General features: G+C 56.1%; 1 protein-coding gene across 1 annotated transcript in view; it reads right to left on the bottom strand.

Moving 5' to 3' along the window:
- Window positions 1-2007: 2007 nt before the first annotated feature.
- Window positions 2008-19371, bottom strand: part of KDM4B (lysine demethylase 4B) — a 141858-nt gene continuing 124494 nt past the window's right edge. The window contains exons 15-22 of the mRNA XM_042782345.1: window positions 13705-13781; window positions 13521-13576; window positions 12992-13100; window positions 8772-8957; window positions 8538-8702; window positions 8017-8136; window positions 3009-3101; window positions 2008-2193 (exon numbers count right to left, since the gene is read on the bottom strand). Of these exons, the coding sequence (XP_042638279.1) occupies window positions 2008-2193; window positions 3009-3101; window positions 8017-8136; window positions 8538-8702; window positions 8772-8957; window positions 12992-13100; window positions 13521-13576; window positions 13705-13781 (992 nt within the window). The remainder of the gene's footprint in view (window positions 2194-3008; window positions 3102-8016; window positions 8137-8537; window positions 8703-8771; window positions 8958-12991; window positions 13101-13520; window positions 13577-13704; window positions 13782-19371) is intronic.

Raw genomic sequence — 19371 nt, 5'->3', positions numbered from 1 at the left:
GAAGACACATCCAAGGCCAAGACTGTGACTCCAGGGTGTTCCAGAGCCTTTAATTCCCAGGGGCCCAGGCAGGGAAAGCAGCAAAGTACATCAGGGCGTCTGGAATCTGGGGGAAGGGGCAGGCGTGGTGGGATTTTTTTTTTTTTTTTTTGCACATGGTAAGACACAGATCAGTCTTTGTGGGGACAATGAGTGTTTCACATTTGCTGTCAGGCCACTCCTAAAGCCCACACCGGGGGGGGGGGGCGTGGCAGTGGGGCCGCCTCGAATCTCTCCCACTCTTTACAGCATAAATAGCATTTCCCAGCAGCATGGGCACAGTGCTGGTGCCCTGCTCTGGGTGGGTGACCTCTGAGGTCCTGCCAGCCTGCTCAGGGCTCACTGTCCCAAGTTTACATTCACTCCCAGTTTCTAGAATCCTTCTGTTGTTATGCGCCGTTGAGTCGGCCCTGACTCATATCGACCCCTCCTTGGGTTTCCGAGGTGGTATCACTACCCAAGTAGATTGCCCAGTCTTCTTTCCGAGGAGTGGCTGGTGGGGTTGAACTGCCAGCCTTCTATGGGCTGGCAACTGTCAGAACTTTCTTTTTTTCATATGTTTATTTTTCATACAAGCGCATTCCCTTCTGTTGCCCCAGGCACAGCTGGGTGGGGAGGCCCCTCTGATGGAGATAAGTGTGGGGACCAGGTGCCTGGATCCTCCTGTGATACGGGAGGGCACATCCTGCCTGGCCCGTCACCAAAGATGTTCCTTCTGTCTCATAAATCCAACCCACAACTCAAGAGGCCGCTCCTCTCATGTGGAGAGGGCGCCTTCGCTCCCTCTCACACACACAGTCCATACCTCACAGAGGGACACTGGGTTCCAGGGAGCCCCCACACTCGACGCCAGAGCTAAAGGCTTCCGGGCAGTGGACTAGGAACGGACAGATGGACTGGGCCTCGCAGCTGCCCCTACACTCCAGGTCTCACCCTCCGTAGCCAGCCTCAAACTCAGAAAGCCCACATGCCCACTGCTGAGCCATGCACACACTTGGGGGGCCCTCACCCTGGCAGGCCTCTCAGAAGTGCCTGGAAGGAAATGGTCATGCCTGAGGCCTCTGCTGCAGAGTGGGTCTCACGAGGGGAAGAAGCAAAGGCTCGAGCAAACAGAAGAAAGTGTTTATTTTGCAAAGGCGTGAGCAGATGGGACAGAGGCCCGCTGACCAAGCACACAGGGCCAGCCCCCGAAGCACTCGGCGGCCTCCTCCAACCAGGTGGGGGCGGGGGATGCGCTGGTCCAGCCATGGCTGAGGGCAAGTCCAGAGCGAGGCCACAAGGGCACCAGGGTCCTTGCCTGGGGACCCCACAGTCCCAGCCAGCCACAGAGCCACCTCGAACCACAAGGTGCCCCGGCTCAACGCAACGCCCTCCCTGTCCACTGTGCCGGCAAATAATAGTTTAAAACAACAACAAACGAAAAACAAGGAGATGCTGTCGTCGCCCTTTGCGGATCCCAGTTCTGAGAAAATGAACGTTTCCGTTTCTGGTTTGTGTGTGTGTGTGTTTTAAAGCCACAATTCTTAGAAAACAACTTTGGGGATTTTTTCCTTTTTTCTGTGTTCCATTTTTCCTTTTTTTTTTTTTTTTTAAACAATATGTATTTATAGAAAGAACTTCACAAAGGCGGTCTATATACACGGTCACGATTCTGGAGTCGCTCAGTAGGCAATGTGGTAGCACCTTTTCGAGAAGAGCTTTTCATGGTTCAGGATCTGAGGAGCTGAGGTGGGCGGCATGGCCCGGCCCGGCCCGGCCGCCCCCAGCTGGCTGGCCCTGCTCCCTGAGTCCGGCCGCGCCTGCCCCTTTGCTGCACAGAGGGCTCTGCGCGTGGAGCTGGCCTCTGGGCCAGGAAGGAGGCGAGGCCAGGGTTCCCAGTGAGCAGGTGCAGGGCTGCCGCCTCCTTCCTGGGGGCTGGGTGGCCATGCTGGGCTGAGAGCCTGAGGAGGAATGGAGCCGGAGGGCGCTCTAGAACGGGGCCCCGGGCCGGCCCTGGGCCTGCAGCAAGCTCTCCATGAAAGCCAGGTAGTCCGGGCTCTGGGCTGTGTCCTCGGTGGTGGTGGAGGTGCGTGGGGCGCCCACCCGTGGGCGCTTGGCGGCCTTCGCCTCCTCTCCCGAGAAGATGCTGTCCTGGGGGGCCCCTGTGCTGACTGACTGTGGGGACCAAAGAACACAGGGATTAGTGAGGGGCAGGCTCAGTGTGGCGGGGCCTCGGCCACTGGCCCTCAGTGAGTGACCTTCCCTGAGTGGGCTAACTGAATGCAAAGAGGGCTGCTGGTAGGCTCCTGCCCTGGGGGCCCTGGTCCTGTGTGTGACGGCTGCAGGGGAAAGGGGCCCACACCCTGCGGCTGCCCTGCGGCTGGCTCTCCTTGGGGTGGATGGGTAGGTCACTTCCTGGAGGACAAGGAGCCAGGGAGGTGGAGCAGGGACAAGGGTTCCCAGGGAAGCCTCCAGGTGACCCTACCCTTCCCTCCCTCTGCCCTCTCCCACCTCACTGCTGGATTATAAAGAGAGAGAAAACGAACAGCAGCAGTGGGAAGAGGCTATCACTCCCGCTCCCCCTGCAGACTCGTTGTCCCCTTAAAAAGGGACATGTATCAGGACCATGGTTTTTAAGCCGACAGCCACCACAGGTGCAGGCCATGCGCCGCAACACACAGCTTGTGCAGTGGCACAGTGAGCACGTGGCCAGTGGCCCAGCTTCTGAGCTCAGAGACTTTGGGAAGGGTCTTCCTGCTGTGTCCCACTCTGCAGGAATATGGAAGAGCGGCCCCCTCTGCCCTCCCGCCACCCACTGGCATCCTCAGCAGCCCCTCCTGGATGGAGTGGGGCCAGTGGGTGGAGAGAGGGGAGGTGCCCAGCTGGGGCCAGCTTGGAAGGCAAGGTCAGCTCAGGTGCAATGTGACCCCAGGGCCCACTTCCCACAGAGGGGCTTCCTGACCCCACAGCACGACCCTGTGGCCACTCACCAGCCGAGACCTGACCCTCTTGGGCAATTCCTCTTCCAGGGTATAGATGTCACCACGCTTCACGGTCAACTGGGAGCCATCCTCAAACTCCACCTGTGAGGGGGATGTTGTTTTCAGCACCTGTCCATGCTGGGGTCTTGCCCCTGTGCTAGGGTCCCACACCGCCCCCCGCCCCACTGCCCACGATGTCCAGCCTGTGCCCACAGAAATGACGATCGGCTTGAGATGGAGAATCTGGTCACGCCTGAAGCCGGCCCTTCTGTCCGAGCCTTTGCAGTCACTTCCTGTGAGCATCCTGACAGGTTGGGACAATCCTGAGACTTGGGGGAGTCACGGCCAAGTGGAGGCCCGGTGGACCCTGTGCTCCGTGCTCGCCTGGCCACGCGGGGCTGTCCCACTGCTCTAGCCAAGCCCCCCTTGCTTTGCTGACCACACCCAGCCCAGCCTCTCAGGGGCTTCTGAGATGCCAAGGGTTCTAAGTGGGGGTGAAAAGAGTCTCCAGGTGGTCTCATGCCACCACCTGGGACCAGACTTCCCTTGCAACTTGTCCACAACGAGGACAGAGACAGGAAGGGGCCGAAGCAGCAGGCCAGTGAGTGAGGCGGCGGCCTGGCCTTCGACTCCTGGCCTGGATGCTCAGACAGGTGGTCACCCTTGGCCATTCTTCGTGGGAGATAGGAACCTGCAGACCTGTCCCAAGGAGCTCACAGGATTGTGCGTATTGTGGGTAGCCCTTCCCAGGGTCTGTCTAGTGGGGAGACAGTGAGGTCCCCTCATCTGAACCCTGGTCCCCTCAGAAAGCAGTAGCCGTGGACGACAAAAGCCAGTCAGGTCCCGATCCAGGAGGCTGGTGTGAACCCCAGACCCACCGGTGGATGCCCAGGGCTTAGCCCACCTCCACAGAGGCCACTGCGCCCAGCTGAACCTCTCCCTCGCTTCCAGGAGGCTGTACACAGTGACTCAATCACCCCAGAAAAGCAGGGTCCCAGGAGGGTAGGAGAGGTCTAGAAGCCCAGGAAACTAGCTCAGGTTTCTGGGTCAGAAAGACCAGGGAGATGCGCCCTAGTTCCTCCTGAGCAAGAAGCACAATGAGGCGGTTGCTGATTGTCCTGCCTGCCCACGGGGCGCCTCAGTGCCCAGACACCCCTGCGGGGGCGTAAGCAGGCCGTGGGGCTGGAGTCACCCCAGTTCCCTCTGCAGTGTCTCCCCAGAACCCAGACACTGGCCTTGAACCTCCTGGGGGAGGGCTTTTTATTCTGAGGGAGCAGAGGTTCATGTGCAGTTGTCAGAGGTACTGCTGGGGGAGCCTGAGGAGCCTGGAGCCCAGGTCCCCCGATGGCAGCGTCACACACAGCATTATTGTAGGGTTTCTCGCTTGGCAGGAAGGGCTCCAGGATGTGCTGGAAAATCTGGCAGGCTCCAGAAGCCGCAGAGGGAGGTTCTCATGGCTCCAACACCCTGGGGACTTGCAGGGTGGGGCCCATCCACGTGGTCCTCCATGGTTGTCTATGGGGGCAGGTCTGCTGTCGCCTGGACCAGGCCCAAGCTAGTGTGCAGTCAGTAGGCTCCTCCCAGGTTCTTGGGTAACTGGCTCTGCCCAGGCTCCATTCCTGGGCCATATGGCTCCAGGGACATCTTAGCTAGGCAAGATAACAGTGTCCCCTGGGACCGTGAGGCACACAGCACCCCCCCACACACACACACCTCACAGGCACCTTGTTGCCCACAGCTCCAACACTCACATCCAGCATCTCCACCAGTTTTCTTTCATAACCTCCCACGCTTGATTTCAAAGCCTCCTGCTCCTGGTCCAGGGATGTAGTCCCCACCCCACGCCCGGCACCCTGAGGATAGGGAACCACCATGTGTTTAAACTATCTGCTGCTCTGTTAGCTCCATTTCCTCAGGGGTAAGCCCTTCCCCTTGCTGACCTTCCTCAGGGGCCTGGTGACATGAGGGAATTCTCTGGAGAATGCCTGCCTGTGAGGCGACAACTTCCGGCTTGCCAGTCGGGACAACTAGCTGCTTTGTCTGTTTCCTTACAGGATGGGCAACCCCACCTGCCATCCGCCCAGAGCTTCCTGGCTCATGTCCAGCTGGCTGGCTTATTTCCATCTTGTCTACCACTCTCATAGGTGTCCTGAGGGAGGATGAGATACCAGCCCGTGCTCAGCCTGGCTTTGACTTTCAAAGGAACTTTCCACACATTTTTCTGGGGACCCCGGCCTGGACATCTCTCACAGGGGTGCCAGGCTGCGGATCCCTGGCCTGAGGGGGCCACCCCAACTGTGCATTCAACAAACACTAACTTCCCCTCCAAGAGATGCCCTGGGGTTCTGAAGCGCTTCTTGAAAGCAGGTCTTCCCAGGCAAGGAGCACGCACATTGGGGGCTATCAGACTGCTTTCCAGTGGGCGGGTCCTGAGGGAGCAGAGGGCTGCCCTATGGAGGAAGTGGAAAATTCCGGAGAGTCGGGCCTTGGTACCTTGGATCCCAGACACAGTGTGTAGGGATAGTCTACCCTCCCACAGAAGAGATGATCGACAGACCAGCGTCTGTTTGCCAAAGCAGGTGGAAGGTTAGAGTGCGTGCTGCCAACACTGTGCAGTGAGCAAGACTATGGCTTCAAGCTCGTTTCCTTTCAATGGATCACGGGGATGTGGACGGTTTTCTTATTCCGAGCAAGACTTGGTGGTGGTGGTGTGTATCATCAAGTCAATTTCAACTCAGTGATTCCATGTAGAATTGTCCTATGGGGTTTCCTAGGCTTCAGTCTTTACAAGGAGGAGCCCTGGTGGTGCAGCGATTAAGCACTCAGCTTTCCACCGAGAGGTCGGCAGTTCAAACCCATCAGTCATTCCCTGGGAAAAGGACTAGGCAATCTGCTTCCGTAAAGATTGAGAGTCTGGGAAACCCTCTGGGGCAGTTCCGCTCCGTCCTCTAGGGGCGCTGTGAGTTGGAATGGACTTGATGGCATCTTTTCAGGAGCATGTCCTCAGTTTTTCGCCTGTGAACCACTGGGTGGGCTCAAGCCACTAACCTTTCAGTTAGCAGTTAAAGGCTAACCGCCGGGGCTCCTTTGAGACTGGAGAGCAGCTATGCAGTTCCCTGTGAGAGCTCCTCCGACTCCTGGCCAGCCCCTCCCAGCTGTGGTGGGAGCTGTACCTGGGGTGCTGCTGGAGGGGGGCGCTCAGCTGGTGGCCATCTCCCTGCTCCTCCTCTCCACGAGGCAGTACGGGGTCCACTCCTGGAGGCCACACTGGCCCCACATGGGTCCCAAAGGCCGAGCAGTACAAATCCCAGTCGACTCTAGGGCTGGCAGCACCCAGCCTTCCTCAGGTGTGCAATCTGGGGGCCCAAGGGGGGAATGAGGGCTGGTGGGGGCGGGGCGCAGTGAAGGAGGGCTGTGACGGGAGAGACACGCTGGGTTCCAAGTCCCTCTGGCCCAGAGTCTGGGCTGGGTACTCTCCCGCAGCCGCCCCCAGGCCTGGCTGTCCTGAAGTGGTGGGAGGGGTGGAGAGAAGAGCCAGCCGACGCCACGGTGCGGACTGCCCGCCACCCTTTCCTGCTCCCTGTGCTGGGGGATGCCAGTGCACTTTGTCCTGGGCTGAGCTAAACACCACCACACCAGCTGCTGTGGCGTCAATCCCGACTCATGGCGACCCGTGTCAGAGCAGAATGGGCTCCACAGAGTTTCCAGTGGTTGATGTTTCTAAAGCAGGTCACCAGGCCTTTCTTCCAAGGCACCTCTGGGTGGACTCACACCACCAACCTTTCAGAACCGTCTGTACCACCCTGGGCCGCCATGGGCTGTGGACGCCTCCCCCAGTGGCCAGGCCGAGTAGCAATAGTAACGCCTGTGGTCAGGGTTTTTTAGCAGCCACCTTCACCGACAGTGCAGCTCACCGAGGGCTGAAGGACTGGAGCCCCCACCCCTGGTATCCCAGATGTAGGGTGCAGTCATGGGGGACAGGCAAAATCAGGGGGTCCTGCCAGGACAGCTAATGAGGGGGGAAAGCGAGAGAGGCACAGACTCCGGGGTTCACCGGATGCCAGGGCTCCTGTGATCTCAGGCCACTGCACAGCTGCGGTGTCTTGCTGGGTGCCTTCGATCAAGTCCAGCCCCGTGTGACCCAGCAGGGCTGCCCCACAGGGTTTAGGCTGTGACCTTGACAAGAACAGACGGCCAGGCCTTTCCACCGTGGTACCCCTGGTGGGTTTGACTGCCGGCCTTCTGGTCAGCAGCTGTGTGCTTAACCATTGTGCCACCAGGGCTTCTCCAAAGCTGCAGAGCCACCTCCCAACTGTGGACTCAGCACAGCTGCGGGGGCTCCTTAGCGCCTTCATTTTCACCCTACAAGGCTGAACCCACATGTCCAGCAAGAAATGTGAGGCTGAGTGCCCCGAGGTGAGGCAGCCAGCAGGGGTCAGGACAGCTCTGCTGACTTACTGTGCGACCCCAGGGGGCTCTGAGCCTTCTTTTCCCCACCCACCAAAAAGAGTGACACAGCCAACTCAAGCAAGGTACGCGGGAAGAACGGACTTACATAAGATGCGCGGAAAGAATGGAAGCACCAGTGACCATCAGTCCACTCCGACTCACGGCCGCCCCCGTGTACAGTGGAACTGCCCTATGGCGTGTCAGGGGGCGGTTTTTCACAAGGAGATCACCAGGCCTTTCTTCCCAGGTGCCTCTGGGGGGCTGGAACTGCCTGTTTTCCACTAGCAGCCGGGCATGTGCCCTGTTTGTACTACCAGGGCCTCCGTGATGTGGTGACTTTTCTAAAAGGCCACATTTTAAAATAATTTCCCTAACTGCCAAATGTGATTCCCTCAACTGGTGGAGAAACTCAACCCATCTTCTCTTTTAAAAATGAGGAAGACATCCTAAAGTGGGAGATGTCACACAGCCAAGACCCCTTCCAGTGTAGACGGGGTGCTGAAACCTAAGCGTGAATGGTCCACCGACACAAAAGCCGCTGCCCCACCCCCAGTCCCTCCAGGCTCACCTGGTAGATGTGGCTGGTCATTGAGGAGATGAACTTGGCTTTGTAGATGTTGCCGTCTGCCCACCGCAGCTCCACGAACCCGCCCTCCGGAGGGGGCCCCAGACGGACACAGTCTCTACTCTGCAGACAGAGGAGCGAGGTGAGGTGCAGCCTCTCATCTCCTCTCTGACCGGTTACTGCCTCCCTGCCCCCTGCCATGTAAGCAGGGGTGCACAGGAGGAGCCAAACTATGTTCAGAGTCCTGCTTGAAATCGCATGGCTTGCCGACCCCCAACAAGGCCTGGGTGGCCCGGGGCGGTGGGTGGTGCTGCAGGCTCAAGGGAGGACTGCTTCCCCTCCCGAGGCCTCAGCCAGCTGGGCCCTCGCCACCTGTCCCCTCAGAGGGAGGGCCCCTCCCTGTCCCCCATAAGGCATGGCCCCCTCTCTGCCCATCCCTAGGGGCATGGACCCCTCCATACCTCACACCATCCAAGGCTAGGCCTCTCCCTGCCCCCTCACCACACTTCCACCGTGAGACTCACAGTGATGCTTTCTGGGTACAGGTTGTCGCTATAGGACCCATCGTCGAAATTCACTTCGTAGAAGGTCTGTGTGGCAGCGCCGATGATGCGGCAGCGGTAGTAAAGCCCGTTACGGTTCTTGGTGATGACCATCTGGCCCAAGGTCACGGCTGGCACAAACTGGACCTGGGAGGGTGAAGGGCGGCCTTCAGAGGGGCCGGCGCGGGCAGGTGAGGGGCGCGGGCCGGCACTCACCGCGTGGGTGCCCGTCTTGTGTTTGAAGCAGGTGATGGAGACGACGTAGGGCCAGTCATCAGGCTCCATGAGGACACCGGCAGCATGGGCACACGTCACGTGGAAGGAAGTGGAGCAGTGCTCATAGGAGCACTGGATACAGGCGCCTGACACCCGCTTCATGCGCTTCCGGCAGTACACGCACTTCTGCAGAGACAGGCAGTAGCACAGGGTGCTGTCAGAAACGGGCCCCTGCACCATCTCCCCAGGGACGGGCCCCTCATCTAGTACCACCTCCCAACCCGGCACCGTCTCCCGAGATGCCTAAACTGCTCAAGACCCAGACCTGCTAGCTCCCACATGGCCAGCCTCAGACCAGGCGCTCTAGGAAAAGCACACGCTAGGCCTGAGACAAGGGGGGCCTCCGTGCTCCTCCCTCCTGCCACTGCACAAAGCCCTAGAAGCTTCCCCTGGGCTCTGCTCCACTGACCCCTCTTGCAAACCGCCTTCAAGCAGCGCTGGAGCCCCCGGCGTTCAAGCGCGAGCCCGCTGAAGGAAGCAAGGCCTGCATGCCGCAGCACGTGGCTCCCACTGGGCTCAGTGGGAGACCCAGACACAAAAGACCACATCACATATGGTTCCGTTTATGGGATCCCACAGACCCAGGAAATGGATTAGTGGAGGCCCTGGTGGCGCAGTGGTTAAGGGCTAGGCTGCTGACTGAAAGGCCGGTGTTCCAACTCCCAGCCGATCCCCAGGAGAAAGATGAGGCAGCCTTCCTGTAAAGATTACAGCTTTGGAAACCCTATGGGGCAGTTCTACTCTGTCCTACAGGGTCACTGTGAGGTGGAATTGACACAATGGCAGTGGATCTGGTGTTTGGTTGTGAGAGTTGTACAACTCCATGAATTTACAAAAAAACCACCAAATTGTTCACTTCACAATGGTTAACATCGTGCATTTTATGCTATGTCAATTTTCACTCAAATAAGTACATAAATAAGGCACTCAAGAGCAGCCTCCTCCAAGCAGGTGAGACACCTTCCTGGGCTCCCTGCCCTGGCCTGGCGTCAGCACCCACATGCAGGGCAGGGGCCCAAGGAGGCTGCCGGTGGCAGCCTTACTGCACAGCCGCCCCCCTTCCCCACAGCTGGCTCACAGCCGCCAGGCCCCTGGGCCTTGCTGCCCATCATCCTGAGCATTTAATAAGCAGGGCCGTTATCGCTCCATAAACCGTGTTCAAAAGCCAGATAAGCACCACAGCAAAGGGCGCTGCAGGAACACAGTGCCGGAGGCCGATCGAAGGCAGTGCGAGCTCATTATTAAACTGTCAATACCTAATTCTCTTGCTGGTGGGGATCGCACTGATGTACGACACGCCCGGCGCCACTGAGCAGAGGCAGCATTAACCCTCACCACCGGCACTCCGAGTGTGCCTGGCGACACCAGGGACAGAGGCCAGACATGAGTGAGTGGACGCCTCCCTCCAAGGCCAACAGGTGCTTGAGACGAGGCGGTGGCAGTAGGGACAGGACAGGCAGGGCTGTGGGAGGGTGGGAAGGACCCACTCAGATGTGCAAGGGAAGGAGACTTCTGGAAATGCACGGGAATTGTGGGTGGCAGCAAGTCCAGGAGAAACCTGATGCCCAGGAGAGACGATCAGGAGCAAGATGGACCATGACCACCTCTGTGGCTAGCAACTCACCACCCTGGGCGCCCACATCACGAAGAGTGTGCCAGGCCCCCCAGAGTAGTCTATTAGGAGGCAGGGCCCAGCACGGAGGGCAGCGCAGGCCCTACCACAGCCACTTCCAGCTGCCTCTGCCAAGAGGTGGGTCCCTGTGGCACACACCATGGCCACGGGGACTGCTACCCAGGGGAGTTGAGTCACGTTCTTACGTCCTGGACTGAAGGTCTGAACACGCTGCTCAGTGGGGCTGCTGGGCGGCGTCTGCCCCGGAGCTCCAGGGCCTGCCTGGCCCATGTGCACTGGGCCCTTCTGTTGGCCCTCAGGGGGTGGGTCCGACAAGTCTCCGGGGTCTAGCCTCCATCTCCTTCAGGGTGCCTGAGTCACTGGAAGCTGGAGGGTGGAGGCATCTGGACAGTGAGGTCTGGGAAGAAGCTGAGGCCTCTGCCGGCTTTGACTGCAGAGTCATCACATGTCAGCATGTCTGTGCTGCCCGAGGCCTGCGCACCAGGCTGCCGCCAACCCAATTGGCAAATGCTGCTCGATGTCCAAAGGGGGCAGGGAACTGTTCCTCTCTCTGGGGCCTGACATGTGCTTAGAGGACTGGTCAACCCTGGCTGTGTCTCTTTCTGGCCCACGGAGCCAGTCACCTGAGGTGACTCTAGCCCTGCCCTGGTCTCACTGCTCTTCCAGGAAGCTTCCAGCACGTTCCCGACCACTGCCAGGAACCACTCGGCCCAATGCAGTGGACGATCCCATATGCCGCCAACTCAGTTCATATCTGACCACTGGGACACCCTTGCGCCCAGGTGGCTGGGCGGGTGACAGCAGTGGCCATCCTAGGCTGTGGCCCTGAAGCCATGGGCAGTGTAGGCGCCGGGCAGGCAGGAGTTAATTGCCTGCTTCTTCGTGCGGCTCCATTAAGCAGTACAAGTGGGCCTCGTGTAAAAGGATTTTTAATTCATCGTTACAAGCACCGGTAACGAAGAGGCTGCGCGGCGCGGCTGTCAGATGATCCATAAAGTGTGGGGGGAGGACTTATCGCGGTGCCACATCATTACTCCACCTGAGTAATGGCGCCTTTTACACTGCGTCAGGGCTGAGCCACCCAGGGGGCTCACCTGTAGGTGGCAACCTCAACCCCATCACCTCACCACGCTGGGCAAACCGCCCCTGCACATGGGCTTCTGAGCCTGGCGCTCGAGCTCACCACAGGCAGCCCGGCACCTGGGCTTTGAGCACAGCACCCTATCCCCATTCCTGGGTCTGGGGACACGGCTTCTCTGGTGGGGGCAGCCCCTGCCCCATCGTACTTCCCACCCAGGTCTGGTGCTGCCCTTCGCCACCAATGGCCCTGGCTGAGGACTCAAGCCCAGAGTGATGCGATACAGCCCAGAAGCCAGGGAGGACCTGCCTTCGTCCCCTGTCATCATCCTGGGCTAATGTCCGTAACAAAGCAACCTGCCTGCATACAAGCTCTGAGCAACGCCTCCCCCCCCACACACGCAGGCCACATCCCCACCTGGTGGGGGTCAGTTTCAGGAGCAGCTGAGTGTAACTGCAGGCAGGTGTGGGGAGGCCTTAGGTGATGGGGACTAGAGGGAGAGGCCGCCAAGCCTGGGCCAGGGGAGCTGCTGCCCGTGAGCCCAGCACCTTGCCCACTGAGTGAGCCATGTCCTGGCATCCCCAACACGCTATGCGGATCAAACGCAGTGTTGTTGGGACAGGCAGCTGGAGCCCTGGCAAAGAGGCTGCAGTGACAAGCAGCCCCAGGGCCACCGTGAACACTCAGACGATACAGTGAGTGCTCACTACGACCAGCAAGACAGGGAGTGCTGCCACCTCACTGCACAGACAGGGAGACTGAGGCAGGGAGGCTGAGGACTCTGGGCCAGCACCAAGCTCAGCCAGTGCTCATGGGCTCTGAGATCCTGCCACTGACACCACAGGGCACCCCCAGAAGGGGGCTGGATACCATGCTCCTCTTTAACAGGGGGCCTCATACACCCTGAGAGGCAGGCCCATGACACGAGTCCACCCACGCGGCTGCACTGGCCACATGCTGCCACATCTCAAGCTCCACGGTGCAGCATCAGAACAAAAGAGGGGCAGAGCAGAGCACGCAGCCACTTCCCTTCATGCCAAAAAGGCGGGACCAGCACCCACTGCTCAAGAGTACAGAGGGCACCTCAGGAGGGGTGGGGGACCAGGAGACCTGCCGCCTTGGTGGGAGCTGGCTCCCACAGGCACCTTTGTACCTTCTGGCTGCACCAAAATCAACACTTGCCAGAACTGACACCCACCGCGCCTGCCTCCTCGCCGCAGCCGTCGGTCCACGTAGAAGCTCCAGGTCTGGAGCGGGTCTTGGTGTCGTAGCCCAGGATGGAGAAGCCCAGGATACCTGCCTGGCCCCAGGCAGGCAGGCAAGTCTACCCCCACTGCTCACTGCAGGCCCTGGCCTAAGCTCACAGAACATCCCAGAATGTCATGGCACGTCGCAGATGGCACCGGAGGAGAGTGTGTGGGCCGGTCAGCACAGGCCGTGGTGACTCACCAGCTTCCACCGCTGCTCGGGGATGGCGCTGATGTCCACAGGGTGGCGTTCCATTACGTTCAGAAACCGGGCCTCGGGGACCGCAATGGCACAAATTATGTGGATCCACCTGGAGGATGGGGGCAGGGGGCGGTAGTTGCAGGTATGCCCGATCCTTGGGACACCTGAGGGTCCATCACCTCAGCACAGCCAGTGGCCAGGCCAGGGGCAGGGTCGAGGGTGGGACACTTGGGCAGCCTAAAGGGGATGATGTGCATGCCCCTGCTGTCACATTCAACAGTGAGGTCTGTGCTTAAGGGACTGACTCGTGGTCCAGGCAGTCAGGGTCTCCCCTTGTCTCTGGCCACCCCACTGAACTGAGGGCAGCTGCACAGAAGTGACAGGTGACAACTGCCGACTCTCACACTATCCCCTGCTTCTCACCACCATGCGGGGACAGGGAGACTCAGAGCTCAGGACACTGGCCCACGGCCACAGCCCTGGTAAGAGCGGAGTCGGGAAGGGGCAAGCTCCCCGGCAGCTCACTCACCTCCTGTCGGTCGTCATCTGCAGCGCCCCGCCCCGGAGGTTACACAGGCAGCACTCCTGCAGGACCAGGTGCCAGGGTGAGGCAGCCAGGCAGAGACCTTGCCCCATGCACAATGGCCCCAGGTCCCCCTGAGGGGTTGGACTCTCCAGAACCCCCCTCCTCCCCACCATGGGGCACGAGTTACCGCAGTCCAGGCGTGGGCCGTGCACCGGGAACACGTCCAACCTTCATTGACCAGTTCGGGGCGGATGCCATAGCAACCTGAAAGATGGGGGGGGGTGCTGAGACATGGGGCCTACACAGGCCGTGTGCAGTGCTAATGGCTTTCTCAATCTACTGAGCATCAAGAGTGACTGCTCTCACCACCCTCCCCTCACTCCAGGTTGCCATGCACAGCAGCGAGGGTGGGCTGGAGCGTGGGTCACCAACAGATTATTTGGAGGACATGGGAGGGTGTGGAAGGGCCCCTGCTGGTTACTCGCTCAGCCTGGGTGGCACCTTGGGCCCAAGTTCCAGACACACATATCCCAGCAGGATCTGAGAGGCAGTGGTCTGACTCTAGAACGTGGGCCTAGTGCACCTGGGGCCAGAGGGCACTGCAGAACTGGACTCCTGAGAGCATAACTGGACCCAGGCCAGAGGCTCTTGGTCATGAAGGTGGTCTTCTGAGAAGTGTGACCCTGGGTTAAGGAAAAGGGTGTGATGATCAATGTTGTGTCAGCTTGGCCAGACCATGATTCTTAAGATCATGGAATTATTCTCCATTCTGTGATCTGAAGTAAGGGGAGATCCTTTGGGGGTGTGGCCTGCACCCAATACACACACACACACACACACACACACACAGAGATGTTCTGGCAAAGCTCTTTCTCTGTCTCCATCCTGTGGTGGTTAAGTTTGTGCGTCAACTTGGTTTTGAGTGGGTAGGTAGCTGGATGTAGTATTCCCCATGATGAGACTGGTAATCAACTCCATGGTGGAATCTACTATGAGCAGCTGAGTACCTGCCTTTGGGACGTGGTCTGCTACCAGTACATGAAGACACTGTGAGAAAGGTCTTGAGCTTTTTGGCACATCTGGATCCAGCATTTGGCTGAGTCTTCATTTCAGTGGCCTGCCATGTTGACTGCCGATCTTGGGACTATTTCTGGACTTGAACTAGTGGCCTGCCATGTTGTTTGATAATCTTGGGACTGTGCCATTTTATTTGTCACCCTTAGCCTTGTCAGCCTCAGCAGCCAGCAGCTGCCTGAGTAAAGAGAAGCCTCCAGCTCCAGTGGACTGAGAACAAGAGGCAGAGCTGAAGCCCAAGGTCGAGGGGCCTTCACCCAGCCCCTAGAGCTGGCATTTTGAAATCAGACTTCCAGCTTCCTAAACTGGAAGAATACAAATCCTTTAGTTAAAGCCACCACTTGTGTTATTCATGCCATTTGTGTCCTTACAGCCCTGGAGAACCAAAACAATCCTGCATCTGACTCGTCATCTTCTGACCTCTGGTTCTTGGGACAGGAGCCAAAAGCCTGCCATCTGACCTGCTGATGTTGGGATTCACCAGATCCCTCAGCCTGAGTCAGCAGCCTGCCATGACCTGCTGATTTAGGGTTTGTCAGCCCCTGCAACCCCATGAATGAAGAGAAGCCTCCAGTCTGACGCCTGACCTACAGATCTGGGACTTGCCAGCCTCCACAACTGCACAAACCATTTCCTTGAAACAAATCTCTCTCTATGTATTTATATACACACTTCTCTAGTTTTGTTTCTCTAAAGAGACTGGCCTAAGACATTTGATACTGAGAATGGTTCTAGAAGAACAAAATTGTTAAAGAGTGTTTTCTGAACTGGTTCTCAAGTCTGCCTAGTCTTAAAGCCACTGATGACTCTGCCCTCAGTAGTAAGGAGGGTGCTGCTAATCCATGGTGCAAAGTGGCAACAGACACATGAAGTATCACCACCACTGGACTTGTGAGAGACAAGGCTCTGGGTGACTGCATATTGGACACTCTTCCACAATTCTGTCAGTGTGAGAAGTATAAAGAAGCTAGTTGGTTGGTTCTACTTTCATTAGACAAAGTAGTGAAAGAAAGGGATGAGTTCAAAGCTGCAGCCCCACATACGAAACCTGAAAGTTGCCACTTGTGCCCTGAAAGAAAGCCTTATTTCTGGTAGTAACAGAGCTAACACTGCTGAAAACCAAACACAGAGTCCTATTGTAAGGGTGGCTGAAGTTACAATGCCAATTGAATTTGCAGCCTCAAATTGTACCTGAAGTTAAAGTGAGGGGAGAAATGGGAGCCTGAAACTTGCCATGGGGATGTATGGGCAGATAATCAGAAAGCTGGGGATATCAAGCAACTAAATTCTGTTGAATAACTCCTACTGATGGCACCCCCTCCCATCTGAAGAGATCACTCTATCTTTGCTAAGCTGTCCTCCCCAGTAAATCCATTACGTTTTCCACCCCATCTGATGAGATTTACCCAGCTGTGCACAAAAAGTCTGTCTGAGATATCACCTGGCACGGTGCTGGGGTATGGTGCCTGGGGTACAGCCTGAGGCAGATGCCTCAAGACGTGGCTGAATGTCCCCAGGACCCAGACCTACCACTCACTTTTGCTTCTAGACCTACAACTAGACTTAAATTCCAGAGAACCGCAGGAGATGAAGTACAAAGTGTGATCCAGGAAGAGGTAAGCTATACTCTAAAAGAACTGTTTGACTTTTCTAATAGAAACCTGGGGAGTATGTGAGGCAATGGTTATTAAGGGTGTGGGATAATGGTGCAAAGAACATAAAGTTGGATCCGTTTGAGTTTATTGATACGGGCCCACTAAGCACAGATTCTTCATTCAGTGTTTCAACACAAGAGATTAGAAAGGATATAATAGTTGATCTGGGTGGTTCACTGAAACATGGATTAAGTGGTGGGCTACACAAAAACAAGTTGAAATGCTGGACCTGCCTGGGAGAGTGCCAAAGGCTTAGGGAAACTGGCATGTTAGGGTAGATCTATTAGGTTGGACTCACAGACCCACACTTGGACATACTTCTTGCCCAACGGTGAGGAACCAATTTGTGAAGGGAGCCCCAGCATCTTGAGACTGCTGTGACCACTATTTTATGTGAGCCACACTGGACAGTGGGACTGATGTAACACACCTAATTGCAATGGGCTCGACCGGACAATGGGGTGGTAGGGCCAAGTGGCAGCACTTAATCAGCAAAGATAAGGTGGGCACGGTTACCAAAATGGACAGCAGAATCGAAGCAGTAATCCATATAGTCTGACTGGTATGGACTTACGGCATTGGCTACTTAGGCATGGTGTCCCTAGGAGTGAAATAGATGGGAAATCTACTAAACATTTACTTGATCTGTGTAAGCGAGATAATTCTAAGTCAGGTCAAATCACCAGAACAGAGAGTCATGGCTCCTAATCAATTCTGGACTTGAGCCAGTTTACAGACCCACAATCCCTTTAATGAAGCAAAGGCCAGGTCCCCTTGAGGAAAGACACCACTATACTGCCAAAAATTTATACTGCTCATCTTTCTCCCAGTCTTCCCAAAAGGAATCTGTGGCCTTTTACAAGAGTGATTATTCACTAGGGAAAAGAAAATAATTAGATTTTTCAGCGATTACTGGACCCTAGCTCTGAACTGACACTAATTCCAGGAGACCCAAAACGTCATTGTGGCCTGCCAGTCAGAGTAGGGGTTTATGGAGGTCAGGTTATTAACGAAGTCTTAGCTCAGGTCCATCTCACAGTTGGTCCAGTGGGTCCCCAAACCCATCCTGTAGTGATTTCCCCAGTTCCAGAATGCACTATTGGAATAGACATCCTCAGCAACCGGCAGAACCCACACACTGGATCCCTAACATGTGGAGTAGGGGCTATTATGGTAGGAAAAGCCAAGTGGGAGCCATTAGAACTGCCCCTACCTAGGAAAACAGAAAACCAAAAGCAATACCACATCCCTGGAGGGATTGCTGAGATTACTGCTACCATCAAGGACTTGAAGGATGCAGGGGAGGCAATTCCTACTACATCCTCATTTAACTCGCCTACTTGGCCTGTGAAAAAACAGATGGATCTTGGAGAATGACACTGGATTATCATAAACTTAACCAGGTGGTGACTCCAATTGCAGCTGCTGTTCCTGATGTAGTTTCACTGTTGGCACAAATTAATACGTTTCCTGGTACCTGATATGCAGCTATTGATCTGGCCAGTGCCTTTTTCTCCAGATCTACTGCAAAGGACCAACAGCAATAGTTTGCCTTCAGCAGGCAAGGCCAGTAAAACACCTTCACTGTCCTACCTCAAGGGTATATCAACTCTCTAATCTTATGTCATAATTTAGTCTTCAGGGACCCTTGCTAAACCTTTGCCTTCCACAAGACTAGATACTGGTCTATTACACTGATGACGTTAAACTGATTGAACTTAGTAAGAAAGAAGTATTAATTGACTCCAGATTTACTGGCAAGGCATTTGTGTACCAGGAAATTAACCTGACAAAAATTCAGGTGCCTTCCACCTCAGTGAAATTTCCAGTAGTCCAGTGGTGTGTGGCATGTTGAAATATTCCTTCTAAAGTGAAGGGTAAGTGTTGCAGCTGACCCCTCCTACAACTAAGAGGAAGCACAATGCCTGGTGGGCCTCTTTGGATTTTGCAGGCAATATATCCCTTACTTGGGTGTGCTATTCTTTCCTATTTATCAAGTGATCCAAAAAGCTGCTAGTTTGAGTGGGGCCCGGAATACATGAAGGCTCTGCAGAAGGTTCAGCCTGCCATGCAAGCCCCTGTTCCACTTGGGGCACATGATCCAGCTGATCCAATGGTTCTTGAAGTGGCAGTGGCAGACAGAGATGCTGTTTGGAGTCTTTGGCAGGCCCCTATTAGTGACTCACAGTACAGACCCTTGGGATTTTGGATCAAAGCCCTGCCATCCTCTGCAGATAACTGCTCTCCTTTTGAGAAACAGCTTTCAGGTTGTTACTGGGCCTTAGTAGAGACTGAATGCCTAACCTAGGTCACCAAGTCATCGTGCAGCCTGAGCTGCCCATCATGAACTGGGTGCTATCTGTCTCACAAAGTGATTAAGTCAGATTGCACAGCAGAACTCCCTCATTAAATGGAAATAGTATGTAAGAGATTGGGTTCTAGCTGGGCCTGGAGGCACAAGTAAGCTGAATGAGGAAGTGACCCAAATACCTATGCTCTCCACTCCAGTCACACTACCTACCTTCTCCTAATCTTCACCTATGGCCTCATGGGGAGTTCCTTATGATCAGCTGACTGAAGAAGAGACAACTTGTGGCTGGATTATAGATAGTCCTTCATGATATGCAGGCACCACTTGAAATGGACAGCAGCAGCACTGCAGCCCCTTTCTGGGACCTCTCTGAAGGACAGTGGTGAAGGGAAATCCTCCCAGTGGGCAGAACTTTGAGGAGTATACTTTGTTGCTCACTTGCTTAGGAGGAGAAATGGCCAGATGTGCAACTGTGTACTACTGGTTCATGGGCTGTGGCCAATGGTTTGGCTGGATGGAAGGAACATGAATGGGAAATTGGTGACAAGGAGGTATGGGGAAGAGGTATGTGGACAGACCTCTCTGGAAGGGCCAAAGAAGTGTCCCATGTGAATGCTCACCAAAGAGTAACCTTGGCAGAGGAGGATTTTAACAATCAAGCAGAGAGGATGATGTGTTCTATGGAAACCAGTCATTCTCTTTCCCCAGCTACTTCTGTCATTGCCCATGAACAAAGTGGCCATGCAACAGGGATGGAAGTTATACACAGACTTCCACTCATCAAGGCTGACTTGGCTATAACCACTGCTGAGTA

The sequence above is a fragment of the Orycteropus afer genome, unplaced genomic scaffold (assembly GCF_000298275.1).
Source record: "Orycteropus afer afer isolate SDZICR_OR568_19922 unplaced genomic scaffold, OryAfe1.0 scaffold00291, whole genome shotgun sequence".
Classification (NCBI taxonomy): domain Eukaryota; kingdom Metazoa; phylum Chordata; class Mammalia; order Tubulidentata; family Orycteropodidae; genus Orycteropus; species Orycteropus afer.
The sequence above is the reverse complement of the archived record's forward strand: the minus strand, read 5'-3'. Positions and strand labels throughout refer to the sequence as shown.